The sequence below is a fragment of the Corapipo altera genome, unplaced genomic scaffold, assembly GCF_003945725.1.
Source record: "Corapipo altera isolate COAL_440 unplaced genomic scaffold, ASM394572v1 50, whole genome shotgun sequence".
NCBI classification, from domain to species: Eukaryota; Metazoa; Chordata; class Aves; order Passeriformes; family Pipridae; genus Corapipo; species Corapipo altera.
Genome location: NW_020884889.1, coordinates 9,064,735 through 9,081,281, shown reverse-complemented (window position 1 = coordinate 9,081,281; position 16,547 = coordinate 9,064,735). Strand labels below are relative to the sequence as shown.

General features: G+C 39.2%; 1 protein-coding gene across 1 annotated transcript; it reads left to right on the top strand.

The window, feature by feature from the left end:
• Positions 1-7: 7 nt before the first annotated feature.
• Positions 8-14,906, top strand: GATM (glycine amidinotransferase). Its single transcript, XM_027644150.1, has 9 exons — positions 8-168; positions 605-820; positions 6,285-6,480; positions 7,671-7,861; positions 9,132-9,269; positions 9,558-9,722; positions 11,643-11,706; positions 11,807-11,923; positions 13,881-14,906. Exons 1-9 carry the CDS (start codon positions 100-102, stop codon positions 13,991-13,993), a joined length of 1,269 nt encoding a protein of 422 aa, XP_027499951.1. The 5' UTR covers positions 8-99; the 3' UTR covers positions 13,994-14,906.
• The last annotated feature ends 1,641 nt before the right edge of the window (positions 14,907-16,547 follow it).

Below are 16,547 nucleotides of genomic sequence, written 5' to 3'. Positions count from 1 at the left end.
AGTCCCGGGGGTGGGCGCGGAGCCGAGCCGAGCCAAACTAAGCTAAGCTAAACTAAGCTAAGCTAAACTAAGCTGAGCTGAGCTGTCCTGCCAACAGAGATGCTGCGAGTGCGGTGCTTGCGCGGGGGAAGCCGCGGAGCAGAAGCGGCGCATTATATCGGCTCACGGGTTGGTGCCGCCGCGCTGGGGGCTGCTGGGGTTGAGGATGCCCCATGGGGACGGGGTCCTGTGTGGCCACTCAGTCGGGGCGCTCCGAGCGGTGGCAAAAGGGTGCGGGACGGCTGCGGGCTCCTCTGGCTGAGGCTCGCCCAGCATCCACCCGGCTCAGCAGCGCAGAGTTCAGTGACTCCAGTCGCCGCTGTCAGAGCTGTGCTTCTATGTCATTACCCTTCTAAACTGGGTGCGTTTTAAAAGGCAAAATGTCCTTTAAGCGTCTGGTAGGCTGTGAATAAGTTAGAACGGCTGTAACAAGCTGTGCTTCTGTTAATGCTCCAAATAGGGTATGTTCCTTTGGGATTACAGTGTTAAGGCACTTGTGGGCTGAACCATCACTTTTTGCCTTTTGTAAGGGAAGTATAATTTTTATTCTTGTTTTTATTTTAAGCTGCAAAGAGTCTTTACAGGATGGGTGCAGCGAACTTTCCAGAGCACCCAGGCAGCCACGGCCTCCCAGAACACCTGTGCTGCCGATGACAAGGCTACCAGCCCTGTGCCTAAAGACTGTCTTGTTTGCTCATACAATGAATGGGACCCACTGGAAGAGGTCATTGTGGGAAGAGCTGAAAATGCTTGTGTCCCACCTTTTTCTGTGGAGGTTAAGGTAAGCAATAAAAAAAATACACTTAAATAGAAAATAATGTGGGTTTTATACATACAATTTGCCTAAGTGTACAAGGTATGATGTTTACTCTTGAGGATTCTTCTTTCAAAGTAGTTGTTTATATCTGTGAAACTTTACAGTATAGCCATGTTGGTGAGGGGTGTGCTTTTTCTTTTCACTTTTAACTGAACGAGCTGTTTTAATGGAAGTCACTAATAGAGAGAATCTCTATTATGTGCAATTTGCTCTAGTTATATAGCTCCGATGCTATGAAAGTATACATACTAGCTTTTGAGGTAGTGAAACTTTAATTTGGCTTGAAACTAAGTAGGGTTACACTTTAAAAAAAAAAGTGTAATTTTCTACTTAACAGTCTGAGAAAAATCGAATTTAGGTTAGATGTTAGGAAGAAATTCTTTACAGAGAGGGTTATCAGGCATTGGAACGGCCTACCCAGAGAGGTGGTGGATTCACCATCCCTGGAGGTTTTTAAAAAGAGATTGGACGTGGCCCTTAGTGCCATGATATAGTAATTGGAGTTGGATCAGGGGTTGGACTTGATGATCTTGGAGGTCTTTTCCAACCCAATCTATACTATGATACTATGATACTATGAATTCTATAGCTGTGGGACTACTGTATTAAATAGCTCTGAAATAGCTCACTGAAACTCCTGTGTGCTACAGCCAGTATTGTGTGGAAATACATACTCTTCTGTTTTTCAAGATTTTTTTTCTGTGCCTACAACTGCAATAGCAACCTAAATAAATCTGTGTTTCTGTGCTCTCTGAAATCTTGTATTTTAAACAGTAACACTCAAACAATGGGCTTGCTTCAGATTTTTGAATACTTTACCTGGACTTCAAAGTTGCTGTATATGTGTGTTACCTACATTTGTGGGATGCTCTTGAATCATTCCTTCATTGCTACAGTACAGCACTCTCTCCAGGGAAGCATGTAATCCATGGCTATCACAGCAAAATGAGCTGGGACAATATTTCTGCCAAAGGCAAACAAAGATACCGAAAATATATTTAAAGTGCTGGAAATGGTCATCTCGGAGAAGTTTGAGATGTACTAGTGGAGAAGACTTCTCTTAGCCCTTTTTATGTTTGTATTTTTTTTTTTTTTTTAAAGAATCTGGGCTATGATTCTGGGCAGAACTGGTTGAAGGAGTGTGAATGAATTTCTGCAGCTTGTTAGTTCCAATGCCCAGACAGCAAAGTAATCATTTGACTTACATTGGGACATTTGAGATGACATCTTGTGCCAGTGAGCACAATGAAAGTTTCACTACTGACTTCATTATGACTTTTATTTACTCCTTGAAAGCTGAAGCTCAGTTACCAATCTCTGGAATCCCCTTTCAGACACTCCAAAGACATTCTATCTGCTTTGGAGAAAGAAGTGAATGAGTGTCAGCATTTCTAATATACAAGTGTATGTATATGCATCTATATAAGACTGACATAATGAATGCACAGGAGGAGTAAGGAAAAAAATGTCTAACTTTTTTACATTGTGACATTCAGTGAAGCAAAATTCTGTTCTTAAGTAGGGGCCAAGGGCTTGCTTTAGTGCCAGAAAAAATAGTTCAAGTGTCTAACTTGCCGAAGTGTGACATGCTATACAGGTTTTGCTGCCTATTAAGCCATAACTACTCACATGAGATCAGAACTTCACTTTCTCATACGTGTGATATCAAAAGCTCAATGAGGAATGTCAAAGGATAGGATTACCTCTGCAATTCCAATACCTTAACCTTAGGGTTAAAGCATGCTTTAGCTTTGCTTTATGTCAAATGCCAAGCCCACAACAGGTACTGGGAACAGACCATGCCAGCTGAGATGTGGTTTCCTCTAATTTTCCCTGCTTTTGTTGTGAATTTTGCTGTAGAAACTGCAACAGTAACTTTACCTGGGGGATGTTGCTGAGAAATTCAAACAGTAGTTTGGTCCTACCTTGACTATTACTATTAATTACAGATTAATTATTGTTCAAATCTCCATGTGGCTGAAAGATAAGGTGTGTATGTGTGTGTTGCTCCAGTGTAATACCACAGCCAGTTCCTGCCCCTGTGAATAGCTATAGGAGGGTTCATGTGTTTCACATGCCATCTGCCAAGTATGCATGAGGGTCACTGGTTATAAAAACTGCAGTTTGAAAATAATGAATTTGATTTTTATCAGGAAAAATTGAAGTTTTGGACCTGAGACACTTTAAAGAATACATCTCAAACCATAAGAGTTTGGTGAATGCTTGTGCTGAGGTTCGGTTTTAAGATTGTATGCAGGTTTATTTACCAAATATTTAAATGCAGGAAGTCTGTCTGCATTCAGCATTCTTGTACTTTGAGACATGGTTTTGGTATACACAAATCCTTTTGCTGTGATGTGAGACTGCTGTGCTTGGCATAAGAAGGAGGCAGGAAGGAATTGAATAGAGAGCCCTGCATATCTGATGAATATTAATGAGCTGACACTATTGCATATCCTTTTCAGGGTTTGAAATGATCTATGTAGGTTATGTAGAGGTAAATACACTATTTGGAAACATGGAGAATCTTAACAAGGAGGTGAGCAACTGCATTAATTAGGAAGATGTCCTTTTTTGAAATAGCATTTTACTGAAAAATCTCACAATTGAGACTTCTGAAGTTTTCTGAAGCAGTTAACACTTAGTGCAGCAGTTGAACTTTATAGCTTTGTACTCAATGCTTTTCAGTATATTTTGTGAATAATGATGCATTTTTGGTGAAGAGGTATTATTAATACAGGTCACTATATCTTGAGTGAGAATATGGGAGTGTGTTTACTACTGAATTAGGCCAAAAGACTTCTGATTTGAATTTCTGTTTCAATGCCCTTAATTTAATAACTGTCATTACTAGTTTTAAGATACATCTTGATAATGTTAATTATTTTCCACAAAAAGTGCTTAAAATATATAGCAACTCTTGGGAGCAATTCTGTTTCTTATAGACAATCTTTCCTTACAGCATTGCTTAAATTGCTCTCTAAAAAGAGTGAGTTTGTTTCAAATGTTGCTGCAGTGTCTCAGGTACTCTCAGACAGTAAGTTATAAGGTGCATTGAGGAGGTAATTTAAAATTCTTTTCTATGTCCTGGCCATGGTACCTTTTGAAGAGTCTGAACTGACTTGTATGTATATAATCAAAGGGGCCTGAAATCTCAACCCTGATTTGGTATGGAATACATGTCCCAGCCATACACCCTTTTCCCAGATATTCAGAAAGCAGGGAATATGAGTGGTGTTACTCTGACGTAATTTCAAGATTATGCCATTGTATGGTTTCTCAGGTTTGAAAAAAAAACTACTAGAAGACACACATAAAGAGTGGAGCTGCACCTCTCGGGGATGATGATATTCACATACATCATGGCTGGCTCTGAAAATAGCTTGCTTCACTCCATAGGACGAATTTATCTCATTAGCAGAACATGTTCCATAGGAATGCTAAGCACTTCATATGATCTCCATGTGACTTCTGACCAGCTGGCAAGTTTGAGGTGATCAATTTACCCAAGACCTCACTTACAGAAAAAGAATAAATTCCTTCAGGAGGGATGGGAAGAAGCTTCAGTATTGGAGGAGAAGGATGCCCATTCTGGGGCGCTGTGTAAATGTTAAGGTTGAATTTTCTTTCTTCTCTCTCACTTGTGTAACATGAGGGCAAATATCCAGAAATAGTAGAGAACAGAGAGGATAGCCTGGATTGTTAAAGGGGAACAGGCATGCCTTCAGATGAATGGCCCTGCCTGCTCAGGCAGGTTAGCACTGACAGTGCTAACACAAAAGGAACTTTATTGCATGGTTTTTGTTGAGAACATCACTCTCTGGGAGGTATCAGGACTGCAGTGTCAGGAGAGAATCTCATGTTTGGAGGGGCAGGTTCTTCTGCACCCCGTTGCTGTCCTCCATGCTGCTTGGATGGGATGGACTCTGGTAAAAAGAAGGCCTCACCACTTGCTTACCTGTTCCTGACTCCTGCTGTCATTCCAGAAGGGCTCCTTGCACTTGCATCTCTGCTGACACTGACGTGATAGAGGAACATTGGATACATTGAACTGAAGCAGCATCATTTGTTTTGATTGTATGTCTGGATTTTCTTACCCATGAGAACTAGAACATTATTTTGAGCTTGTTTTTAATTTGAGAAGACTATCACAGGATTTCAGCAGAGAATTTAGGCCTGTAAATGTTGTATTTGCTTTAATCCAACCCTGACAGGTGAATTTAGTATCTTTGGCATCTTCTAGACTGCTGCTGTACCTGAAGTATAGCCCCTTCTAGCCAACAAGGCATGTTACCTGTACTTGGGATGGCTTTAGAATTCCTGATGTCACCATTGTGACAGTACTGAAGGGAGGTTTTAACAAGGAAACTACAGATATTTGCATTTTGGAGATGAACTCAAGGTTGGTTTAATATAAAAACATATCTGTAAGGCCTTATTTAATAGCAGAGTCTATAGTGTTTGCCATGCTCAGTGTGTTTGTACAGGTGTGCTGTGATAAGGACCAAATCTTTCATGGCCACTTGGCAATACCAGTCACTAAATACTAACTGAAGTGTAATGTAGTCTCTTGGTTTTCATCTGTGGCTTAATAATAAGGCTTTCTGTAGGGATATGGCTAAAGAGAGGAAGAAATATTTATTACACTATTTAGAATAGTTTTCCCATCAATAGAAACAAGTAGCTTAACTTACTGATCCATCTGTATCCAAAAATAGAGGAAATGGACGAGGAAATGAAATGTCCTGAAAATCCTGTCTAAAAGTCAGACTAAACTTACAGGTGGAAATCAAATGTGTACTCACTTCTTCATATTCCAGAATGGGTTTCCCTTTTTTCCTGCTGTTCCTCAGAGGACTTTTTTCTTGGGCATCCTGCTGCATGTGCAGTCCATTAGCAGTATTGAAGCAATCTGCTGGCTCAATGAGCCTGCTCAGCACACACATCTCATACTTTGTCACTGTATATAAGTATTTGTGAACACATCAGCCCCTCACAACTAGTCTGACACCTGCACTTACATAAGTTTAGTGACTGGACACAACCACACAATGAAACCTTGCTGATGGTGTGTATAAGTAGAAAAATAGAAGTTGCAAAGATAAAAAATAAAGACGGCAGAGGGCTAGGATAAGGATTCTCAACCAGGCAATAACTGAGAATTTATGAAATATTGACACTTCTCTCTTCCTTTTTTTTTTTTTTCCCTCTGCCCCCTCCTCTCTTTTTGTTTTAAAAGAATCAGCAGGACATGAACAATTCTTAGGAACTCTTCAAAATATTGCAAGAATCGGATGTAAGGCACAATCCAACATGTTAGGGTCAAGAGCAAGAAAATTTGAACAGTAAGAATTGTGCCTTGGGCATCTATTTCACTCCAAAATAACTGATGCTTATTCTTTGTCACTTACATGTCCTTTTGTTTTAGGCCAACACGTATGAGAAGTATTGGGGATTTTATCAGAAATTTGGAGGCCAGAGTTTCCCCAAAGACCATTTAAAAAAAGCTATTGCTGAAATTGAAGAGATGTGCAATATTTTGAAAGGAGAAGGTGTTATTGTCAAGAGGCCTGATCCAATTGACTGGTCTGTGAAGTATAAAACACCTGATTTTGAGTCTACAGGTAAATATTCTTCCATTGTTGAAGGTCTTATCTGTTTAGCCCTTGCCTGAGACATTTTGGATGTCATCTAGTTTACCTTCTTGCTAGGAGCAGGATTGTTGCCAGCATTAAGTGAGATCAGTGATGGCTTTGTGTAGCTATGACTTAAAAGATCTGCAGGGATGGAGATTCTGCCTCCTGGTTTGCTGACCTACCTCAGTGCTGCAAGGATTTCCAGATGACAGAAGTTTGCCTGATAACTAACCTGAACTCCCCCAGCAGCATCTGTTGCCACATTCCCTTTCAATGTTGTCACTGCCAAGAAGTGTTCATCTATGTTTAATGGCCCTCAAAGTAGCTGTAAACTGTTACTGCTTTGTCCCCTACTTGCCACATGACAGGTCAAATGCTATAAAGCCTCCCACTGTCATGACAGCTCTTCATTGGATCCTAGGGTTGGATCCATCTTAAACTATAATGGCCAAAATAGTTGGAGGCAACAGTTTTCCAGGGACATCCTTGCTAGTATCAAGGAAATCTGAATGTCTCTTTACCTGCTGTCCACATTCCTCCATGTGTAGCACCATATGGCTTTTATTGTCTGCAGTGAGAGCACACTGGCTCATACTCAGCTTTCTGAGTGCAGTCCTCAGGCTCCTTTCACGTCAAATGTGTTGTTAAGTTGTTCTAGGGGAATTAAAATTAATTAGGGAACAGATAATGTAAATGAAAAGTGTAATGGGAGTACTTCCTGCACAGGTTCTGTGTTCCATCAAATTCCTCTTTGGTACTACTACTTTTTAAAAGGATTGTATATAAAGAAATGATGTTCACTTGGAAAATTTGCTACCCATCATCACCTTTTAAAGTCATCTGGGTAAATCATAAGCATTTGTGTAGTTAATTTTCATTAACCAAATTACACAGTGGAAGCTTGATGGTGGATGGCTTTCTTCTAGCTGTGAATTTGTTGTGAGTGAGGCCTTGTGGCAAAAGTTGCATGTATTTTGAACAAAAAAATGTCACTTTGAAAAATTACTGAAAAATGTAAGCACCCAATATTATGTGCTTGTTTCCTAACTTTGCTAATGATGATTTTTGCCATTATTTTGAGTAGAAGTGACGGTAAAAAGGAAGGTAAAAAGTGAATAAGCTGAAAGAGCTGAGAAAAGCATAATTTTCTCATAAGTTAATGACCATTTCCCTTTCAGGTATGTATGCTGCCATGCCAAGAGACATCCTGTTAGTGGTGGGAAATGAAATTATTGAAGCACCAATGGCTTGGCGTGCTCGGTTCTTTGAGTACAGGGCATATAGACGACTAATCAAAGATTATTTCAACAGTGGTGCTAAGTGGACAACTGCCCCTAAACCCACAATGGCAGATGAACTCTATGATCAGGTACTGCTCTAATTTTCCTTTAGAACTTCAGTTCTCATTGTACAGAATTTTGTTGATAATTTCAACCTGAGGTTTCACAATACTGGGGGAGAGGAATGGCACAACTCTGGAGATTTGTGGTTTTTTCTAGTGTTTGCAAACATGCTGTAGCCTTTCCAGCTGAAACTAAGTGTGTGCAGTTAGGGAATAAGGAACAGGAAGTTGTGTCTATTGAATTCTTCTGCTTTGAATTGTTTTGGTTACGGGCTGTAACTGAGCATTACTAAGGAGGAAGGAATGCTAAAAACACACCACAGAGACTGCTTTAAAGAATTAAGATTCCCTGAGAATGTCCATGTATCCCGAGTGCAGGAAAGTGGTAAAGAATACATATTTTGTCACAGAAAAAACCCAACTCATAATACTTGTTTTGCATGATGATATTTTGAAAGTTACATAAAAGAAATAGTGGAGGATCTAAACTGTGAGTATTTACCATCAAAATTTAAGTGAATAGTATCTTAATCTTTCTAATAATTTTTACTTGGACAATTTTGGTAGTTTCCTATAGGTCCCCAAATGCATTGGGACCTTGGTAATAGCATTTACAATAAATGCAGTAAACTAGTTGTGGAATGATTATGACTTTCTGGGAACAGTGACATCAGTGATACAAAGAAGTCTTTGTTAAAAACAAAATTACCTTAGAGTAATCTGTTGGAATTAGAAAACTTCCAGAGCCTGTTCTAAAGCACAGAAACTACTTAGTTGGGATTTTTTATTTGTGCTGGGTTTTACACTCCACTTGTTCTTAATTGCCCTGTTTAATTTTAAAATTATTTGAAATAATGTAGATCTACCTTCTAGTTTGAAGTACTGTTCCATTTTAAAAATGTGGAAAAGCAGGGAGCCCACTTTTGTTAGGAATAGCAATATCAGTATTGCTGTCCCTGTGCAGTGATATGTTGGACTGATAATTAAACTCCACTGGTAATGAACACTTCAGATCCAGAAGCCAGAATATTATCAAGACAGGGGTTCTGAAGAGCAATTAATTTCTTGGTATAACTATTGTCTCTTATCAGCTGGTCTTGAATGTGCTTAAAACCTTTCCCTTACACATCCACATTTAGGTTTTCTTTTTATTCTATAACAAGTAAATAAAAACACCTCCAAGGAACATACTAGCTATATTTTCTTAATTTCAAAATACTCTTCAGTAGCAAATAATTTAAAAACTTTCCCTTAACCTCTCCAACCTAAAGTTGTTATTACTTTTTTCTGCAACTAGAATTATCCAATCCACTCTGTTGAAGACAGGCATAAACTGGCTGCTCAGGGAAAATTTGTAACTACTGAATTTGAGCCATGCTTTGATGCTGCTGACTTCATTAGAGCTGGAAGAGATATCTTTGTACAAAGGAGCCAGGTAAACAAAGCTTTCTTTCAATGGTTTTGCTTTCTATCTTAATGATTGATACTTTGTATCTTTTTAAATTCCTGAGCAGCATTAAAATAAGAGTGCTGTCAGAAGAAATTGCTATCCATAGAATGTTTGATATATGCGATAAGACTGTCTTCCAGCTAAGGGGTTAGCTAAAGGCACAAGCCTTCTCTATTATTTTGGCTTTGAATATTTGATGAAGTAAAACCTTAGACAAACTAAACTTGGATGCAGCTTATAGTCTAGCCCAGCGAAACTTTGTCCTGTTTTCAGGTTACAAACTATATGGGTATTGAATGGATGAGGCGACATCTTGCACCAGACTACAGAGTGCATATAATATCCTTTAAGGATCCTAACCCTATGCACATTGATGCCACTTTTAACATCATTGGACCTGGTCTTGTGCTCTCTAACCCAGACCGTCCCTGCCACCAGGTAAGACTATAGAAGAGAAGAAAGCATTTAAAAAGGACTCAGCTGGATTAGTTCCCTCCTGGGTAATTACTCTTCCAACACGTTTATTTTATATACACTTGAATAATATTAAATTATTGAATTTAAATAGAACCCAGGCAGTTGTTCAGGAACTTATAGATGTGTTTGGATCTTGACTCCAGAACTTTCTCAGCAGTGCAGTGACCATTGTTTTTCCTCAGTTTTCTGCTGCAGCTCTTTGTGCTTTCTTAGTGTGAATGTAAGTGGATGTGCTGTGTGTTTCTTTCTCTGTCCACCTTAAATATGATGGCAGTAATCCAATTTGTAACAATGTATCAAAGCAAGTCCCTAGGATATACTACTACTTCTCCAAACACTTTCATTACTTAAATACTTTAATTGAATCCAAGGAGAAAATGAGGGTTTCTGCTACTCAGAGTGATCTCCCTTCTCATTCCTATTTTGGAATCCTCTCCTTTAGTGTTGTTTGAACCAATGGCAGAAAGCTGGTAGTGGCTCAGGCATTAGGCTTTGAATAACTGAGCAAGAAATACATTCTGCAGAGTAGGAAAAAAGAGAGGTGTGTAAAACCTGCTACTACACTTTGAGAAAAAGCTACTATTGCTGAGGAGCACAATCAGAAGAGAAAGCCTTCCAGAGAGTAAGAGCTCGTCTCTGGTACAGTCATGTTACCTGTACTGCAGTGCTTGAGGATTTTTGTGAGGATCCCCATGACTTCAGGAGCTGTACAACCACATGGGAATAGCTGAGCTGATCCTGAGTCAGTGGGATAGAGCTGTGTGCCACAGATTACGGAACCATATGCAGAGCTCTTGGAAGCAGTCAGTGTTAGTCTCTTCTCAGCAAGTGGTCTCAATGCAAATGGTCTAACTGAATTACTGCCTCTTTTAATATCCATTCTGAGAATATAATTTTTAAAACAATTATAGTTTTTTCCCTCCCATTTTCCTTTCCATTGCTTTTTTTTTTTTTTTTGTAATCTTACTTGCAAGAGGAGGTTCTTGGCCTTCCTGTGTCAAACCCCTGTGCTGGGACTTTTTTCACAGAAAATGGCTGTCTGTGTAGACAGAAAAGATAGATGCAGCTTGCTTTCATAAAAACTGACTTGGCAGTTCTGGATGACCAGGAAGCAGCGGTGGGGGTGTGTGTGAATGGTGTGGATGAAAGGGAGCTTTTCTTGAATGGTGCAGATGAAAGGGAGCTTTTCTTTAAAATCCTTGTGGGCCAGGCTGGTTATTGAGTGTTTGGGATCAGAGCTCCGCCTCGTGGTAACACTTGAATTAAGAGCTCTTCCAAGTACTCAGACAGTGAAGTTGAAAAGTCAATTCTCCTTAGCCAAATTATCCTCCTCTTATTTTTAACTTAATTGTGTAGTTCTTAGAGACACAAATTATTACTTAGGATGCCTTTACATTGTTCCCTTTGTTAAATAAACTGCATATTAAGTTTCTTATGAAGCGTGATGGAAAGGTATTTTCATGTGTTATTTCTGATGGGCTTTATAAATGCCAGTGTGATTCATATCAATGAATTTTACAATCATATGGGAAGAAATTATACTGAAAATAAAGATTTTAATATGTTTGTGCTGTTACTAATATATTTACTTAACAGGCTCCAAACTGCATGTGCTACTTTTTGTCTTTAACATACATTAGTATACCTAGCACATATAAACCCAGTAGAAATAAATGCTATTGGTATGCAAAGTTTAAAAAGGCTTTAAAAAGGTGCTTGTATGAAAACTGGGTTTGTAGATGAAACTTGAATGAGGGCAAGAATAGCGAACTGGGGGAAGGGGATGTCATGCATATTGAAATATCCTGAGAAAATGACATAAGTTGGAGGACATAATACTCTAAATACACTCTTGAGAATGTAATTAAATTGCTCTTTCAGATTGAGCTCTTCAAGAAAGCTGGCTGGACTGTGATCCAACCTCCAGTGCCACTCATCCCAGATGGTATATTCACTTTTTCTTTTCTAAGGATTCCAAGAGTGTTCTGAAAAGTATTAATATCGGGCAACATTGGTACATACGAAGTTGATTCTCATGTGTTTAGATCACCCACTGTGGATGTCTTCTAAATGGCTCTCCATGAATGTCCTGATGCTGGATGAGAAACGTGTGATGGTGGATGCCAATGAGACATCAACTCAGAAGATGTTTGAAAAGCTAGGTATGTCCTAATGTACTTGTACATATCCCTAAAATAAAATGATCATGATACCAGCTATGCACAGCAGGGTAAATGGAGGTTTCACTTAAAGTTGCCAAAGCAGCCAGCACTGGGAAAGGTATTCAAAGTTTTGGGTTAGTAAGTAAGAATCATTCAGTGATTTTTCTCCTGAATACTTCAGTCATATGAATATGGGCTGCTTTTGCCCCCTATAGTTTCCAGCAAATCAAGGTATGAGTAGCAACTGAAGTTATTGCTAGCAAGCTTTTGAATGAGCTTTTTTAATGTAAACTGTCTGCTCAGTTTAGGGTCAAAATCTGTCTTAGAGAGGTTGGGTGCACATATTGCTCAGTGATGTTGAGCTTACTATCCCTCATTACCAAAATGCTTTCAGATTTTTTGAGTTTCAAACTCCTTGTACTTTAAACTGTCAACACCACTTAACCCAGGTATTTCTGCTCATTTATGAAGAATTTCAGTCCTGTGAGATGTAACCTCATGATAGCATGGAATTCCTTTAGATATGCAGTGACAGGAGAAATGTTATTGAACATAAAATCTCTAAGTCCTATTATGCACAGCTCACTGCAAGGACAAGTAATATGGACTTAAAAGTCTGTGCTCATGCAGTTAATTTGACTGCTTCCATGGTGCTGGGAGGCAAAGGTGTAGGTAGTTCTACTTGTGGCTCATAGTTGGTTAGTAAGAGAGTAGCCAGATTGCTTCATGCTACACCTGGCTATTGCTGAAGGATAAGTATGTGGTGATGCAAAAGTTAATGGGGTAGAATGAAGACTTGTGGATAGATGAGAAGTCGGGGGAAGTAAGGATCATTGTAGAGTAAAAGATAATACTTCCCAGTAGCAGAAGACTCTTTAAAAGGGAGAAAAATTATGGGAAGGAGAAAATGATCCAAAGGTGGAAGATAGCAACTGTGAACCTAGAAGAAGGTTTGGTGCCATGGGTGTGAGTGCCCTTATTGAAGCTTCCCTCAAATCTGAGGTGATTGCAGGTGAGAACCGTGCAATTCAACGCTTTAAGGTGCTTTTAAGGACTGACTATGCACCCTTTAGTGAATCACTTAACTTCTCAGTCTTAGATTGCTTTAATTTGCTACATGACCAAGGAGTTGAGGATTTATAAATGCTTGAAAGTACTTTAAAAATGAGGCAATTAATACTAATCATGGCTTATTTTTTCCACTTGAACTTTGCAGTCTCTGTAAGTTCTAAATAAACTTCAGTAGTCAGTAAGTTCCTAGGACTGAGATGGGTCTACTGAGAAAAAACTGTTGCTGATCTGGGTGATAGATTCTACTGAGCTGATCCTGAAAGTACCAAGAAGCAAAAAGGCAAACTTTGCAACAGAGAAGTCTTCTGATCCTAGTCTAGCTGTCAGGGCTTTGTGTAAGCTGAGCCACAGCTGAAACATCAGAGCTGAAAAGAAGTGGGAGGAAGCTTAACCTAGGTACTAAGTGTAAGAGTCTCTTTTTGCTTTCAGAGAAAGAGGGACTCAGAACTACCTACTTTGAATACATCTGTCCTTGAAAGGCACTTGAAAGAGCACATTCAGTGTCTGAGCCATAAATACTCACATAGATTTATGCAAATGTGCCCTGCTCATATATTGTAGCAGAATTTCTACTAATTCTTCACACACTGCACTAACTGAATTTATCTTTATATTATTGGCACATCATAATACATCAAACACTGGCTGTGCTCCAGGCACTGTATACACCTGAGGGTACTGCTGGAATAAACAAGCCAGCTATGTTCCTAGTTTATTCTCTGCCTAGAATTTGGTAAAATAAATTCTTAACAAATGAGTAGGAAATACCTTCCCTACTGACATCTAGCCATATGATCTGATAAACTATTATCTACTGTTCCAATCAGAGCTCGCCACGTGAATTTGAGGTTTTAATTTTCAAGTATGCACTGTATGTTTCTTTCAGGCATTTCCACAATTAAAGTGAATATTCGCCACGCCAATTCACTGGGAGGTGGTTTCCACTGCTGGACATGTGACATTCGCCGCCGTGGGACCCTGCAGTCTTATTTTGACTAGTTAGGAACCAAATAGGTAGCAATGGTTCAGCTTCTAAAATAGGCATAGCAAATGAACAAATCAGTGTCACTTTTGTTAAAATGACTGCATGAGCTCTAGTGCTTGATCAGTGGTGTCCTCACAGTGGTCTGGTAGATGTTTCATTCTTAAATACCCTTCACTTTCAGCAGGATAATTGAAACTACTTCCATCAGCAATACAGGTTTTCTGGCTGCCTTTTTGAAAGACATCCTTCATCTATGAAGCCTTTTCACATTGGCTTTGAATGTAAAAGCTTGACAAAACAGCTAAAAGGCCTTGTTAGAATAGCTTGGCCACTAATATTGGATATCTACCTCTATCTAGTTACTCTATCAAATAGGCAGCTTGAAATGTGAAACTTGAGTAAACTTTCCTTATTCTTTTTAATCGCTTTTTTTCCTAATATATTCATGTCTCATGATGTTAAAACAGATACAACTGTACAGATCTCTTATGGAACCAAGTAATTTTATAATGTTTTTCATGTTGAGCCATACAGATACTTTACAGAGAGTTTCCAGTATGATCTAACTTCTAAGACATGTTCACTTACTTGCCATGTACTTCTGCATTTTCTTCTGATGCATGTCACGCACCTGAATACTTTTTTATATTGCTTTTTGTATTGCTGAATTTGGGTTTTATTTAACTTCTATTCTGCTTGTACAGGTTTCACTCTGAGTTGTTTACATAACTTAAAAAGAGGTACAAAACTAAACCCCAAGGACAAGCCCTCCTAACCTTAAACTTCTGACACCTTACAACCCTGTCTTCCTTCAGCTGTAGCAGATACAGAACGATGTATCAAAACATGCCAGATGCCATGAAGGAATTTGAGTACTGATTACTGACTATGTACTTTTTATGCTAATAAAGTTTTTTGCATTCTCAATTTGTTGCTTTTCTGAAAGTGACTAAGTATGAAATGTCTGGATGGAGACAAAATACACAGACACTTGTATAATGCAGAAAACCTTTGTAGTGTGTCGTTCATATGGTATGTTTCTACTTCTGTTTTTCACATAAGTATGACTGGTGGGGGAAAGTAACACTAATAGATGTTTCTTAACAGAATGTGGAGGAAACTACTTTTACAATGCAGTGCACCTTGACAGAAAAGGTGTCAGGTAGGACATGCTCACGTATAAGCTGTATGTCCATATTTTAGAGTTGGGTAGGGCTAAACTGGTCGAACATCAACAATCTAGAATGCTTTGAGATATGCCAAATTGGAAGATCTAATTAGGCAGCTGCCAGCACTTGACCAGGTATAGAGATGGTCCCTCTTTTCTCTCTAAAATCAAGGCTCTTAGGACAATGGGAATTCATCTGAGTCTTCCTGTAACCAGGCTATATTTTCCAATATTGTCACTGGAGCTGGACAGCTGCATTAGAGGAGCACACACAGCAGGTCCTCTTTCCCATTGTTCTGCAAGCTGAAGTGCCCAAATCACGTCTGTGTGTCTGTGCTTGGCATAAGATATCACCAGGTATGGCTAAAACCATTAGAAACCGGCCAAATGTGGATTAGTAACCAGACACAGGTACCCTGGGTTGCATCCAGGACTAAGGAGACTATATTTGCATATAATGTTATAGATGAAACTCTGACTTTATAAACATTTCAGCCTTTCCCCAGCTTTTTTGTTTATCCCTTATCAAATGCTCTTTTATTAAAATCTGAAACTACACACACAGTAGCAAGACTTTCTGCTTTGATACCACTGCTGCTTCTGAAGATGTTTGGGATTTTTTTTTGCTGTCAGTAATACAAGTTCTTTTACCTAATCCATGAATGCTTTGACTGATTTGGGAATAGACTTGTCTTTTAAGTCATCTTTCCTTCAACAAGAAATTCAGGGGAGTTGTTCCATATGAGCTTTCTGTTCAGCAGTAGTGTCAGAATACAGATTGTAGAGACACACTACCAGGAGTACACTGACAGGAGGAGGCATTACTACCATTGTTTTGGGACAGAGGACGATCTGGTGACATGAATATTTTTGAGACTTTTTCAGAGCTGACTTCTTCACTGACCATAAATCAGTAAGTCAGTCAGTCCATTTCCATGTTAAATTGCAAGAGAACTGCACTTGGGTACTCCATAAGGTAAAGCAGTGGTTAAACAGTAAGTGCCTGGGAACTGCTCCAGCCTACAGAAGCAAGGACTATTTGGGAACCCTGTGGGATTCTGTCTAAGCCTCCTGCAGCACAAGTCCAGGGAGGACAAAGTTTGTATCTCTGCTGGAACAGCAATATTTTCCCACCAGTACAGGGAGCATAAGACTATTCACAGGTATGTTTACAAATGTCCCTGGGGTGGATATGCATGTCTGTATTGCCAAATATAAAATTGCCCTGTCTCACATTTTCTTCTGTCCTATCAGTGTTATTTGGAGATTGTGCAGCTATAGGAGAGAATTTATGAAGTGGAATGCAATGATAAAAAAAGTTCAAAGGTAGATTTTAAAGCTCTGCTGGGCTTTCTCTGTGTATTGAAAAAACACTGTTAAGAAGCACCATTTCCCCCAGC

Excerpts from the sequence above, each read along its gene's own strand:
- GATM (XM_027644150.1), top strand. The coding sequence starts at position 100 with ATGCTGCGAGTGCGGTGCTTGCGCGGGGGAAGCCGCGGAGCAGAAGCG. Across the intron at positions 169-604 it reads CGCATTATATCGGCTCACGG|CTGCAAAGAGTCTTTACAGG; the intron begins GTTGGTGCCGCC and ends TTTTATTTTAAG. Across the intron at positions 11,707-11,806 it reads AGTGCCACTCATCCCAGATG|ATCACCCACTGTGGATGTCT; the intron begins GTATATTCACTT and ends TCATGTGTTTAG.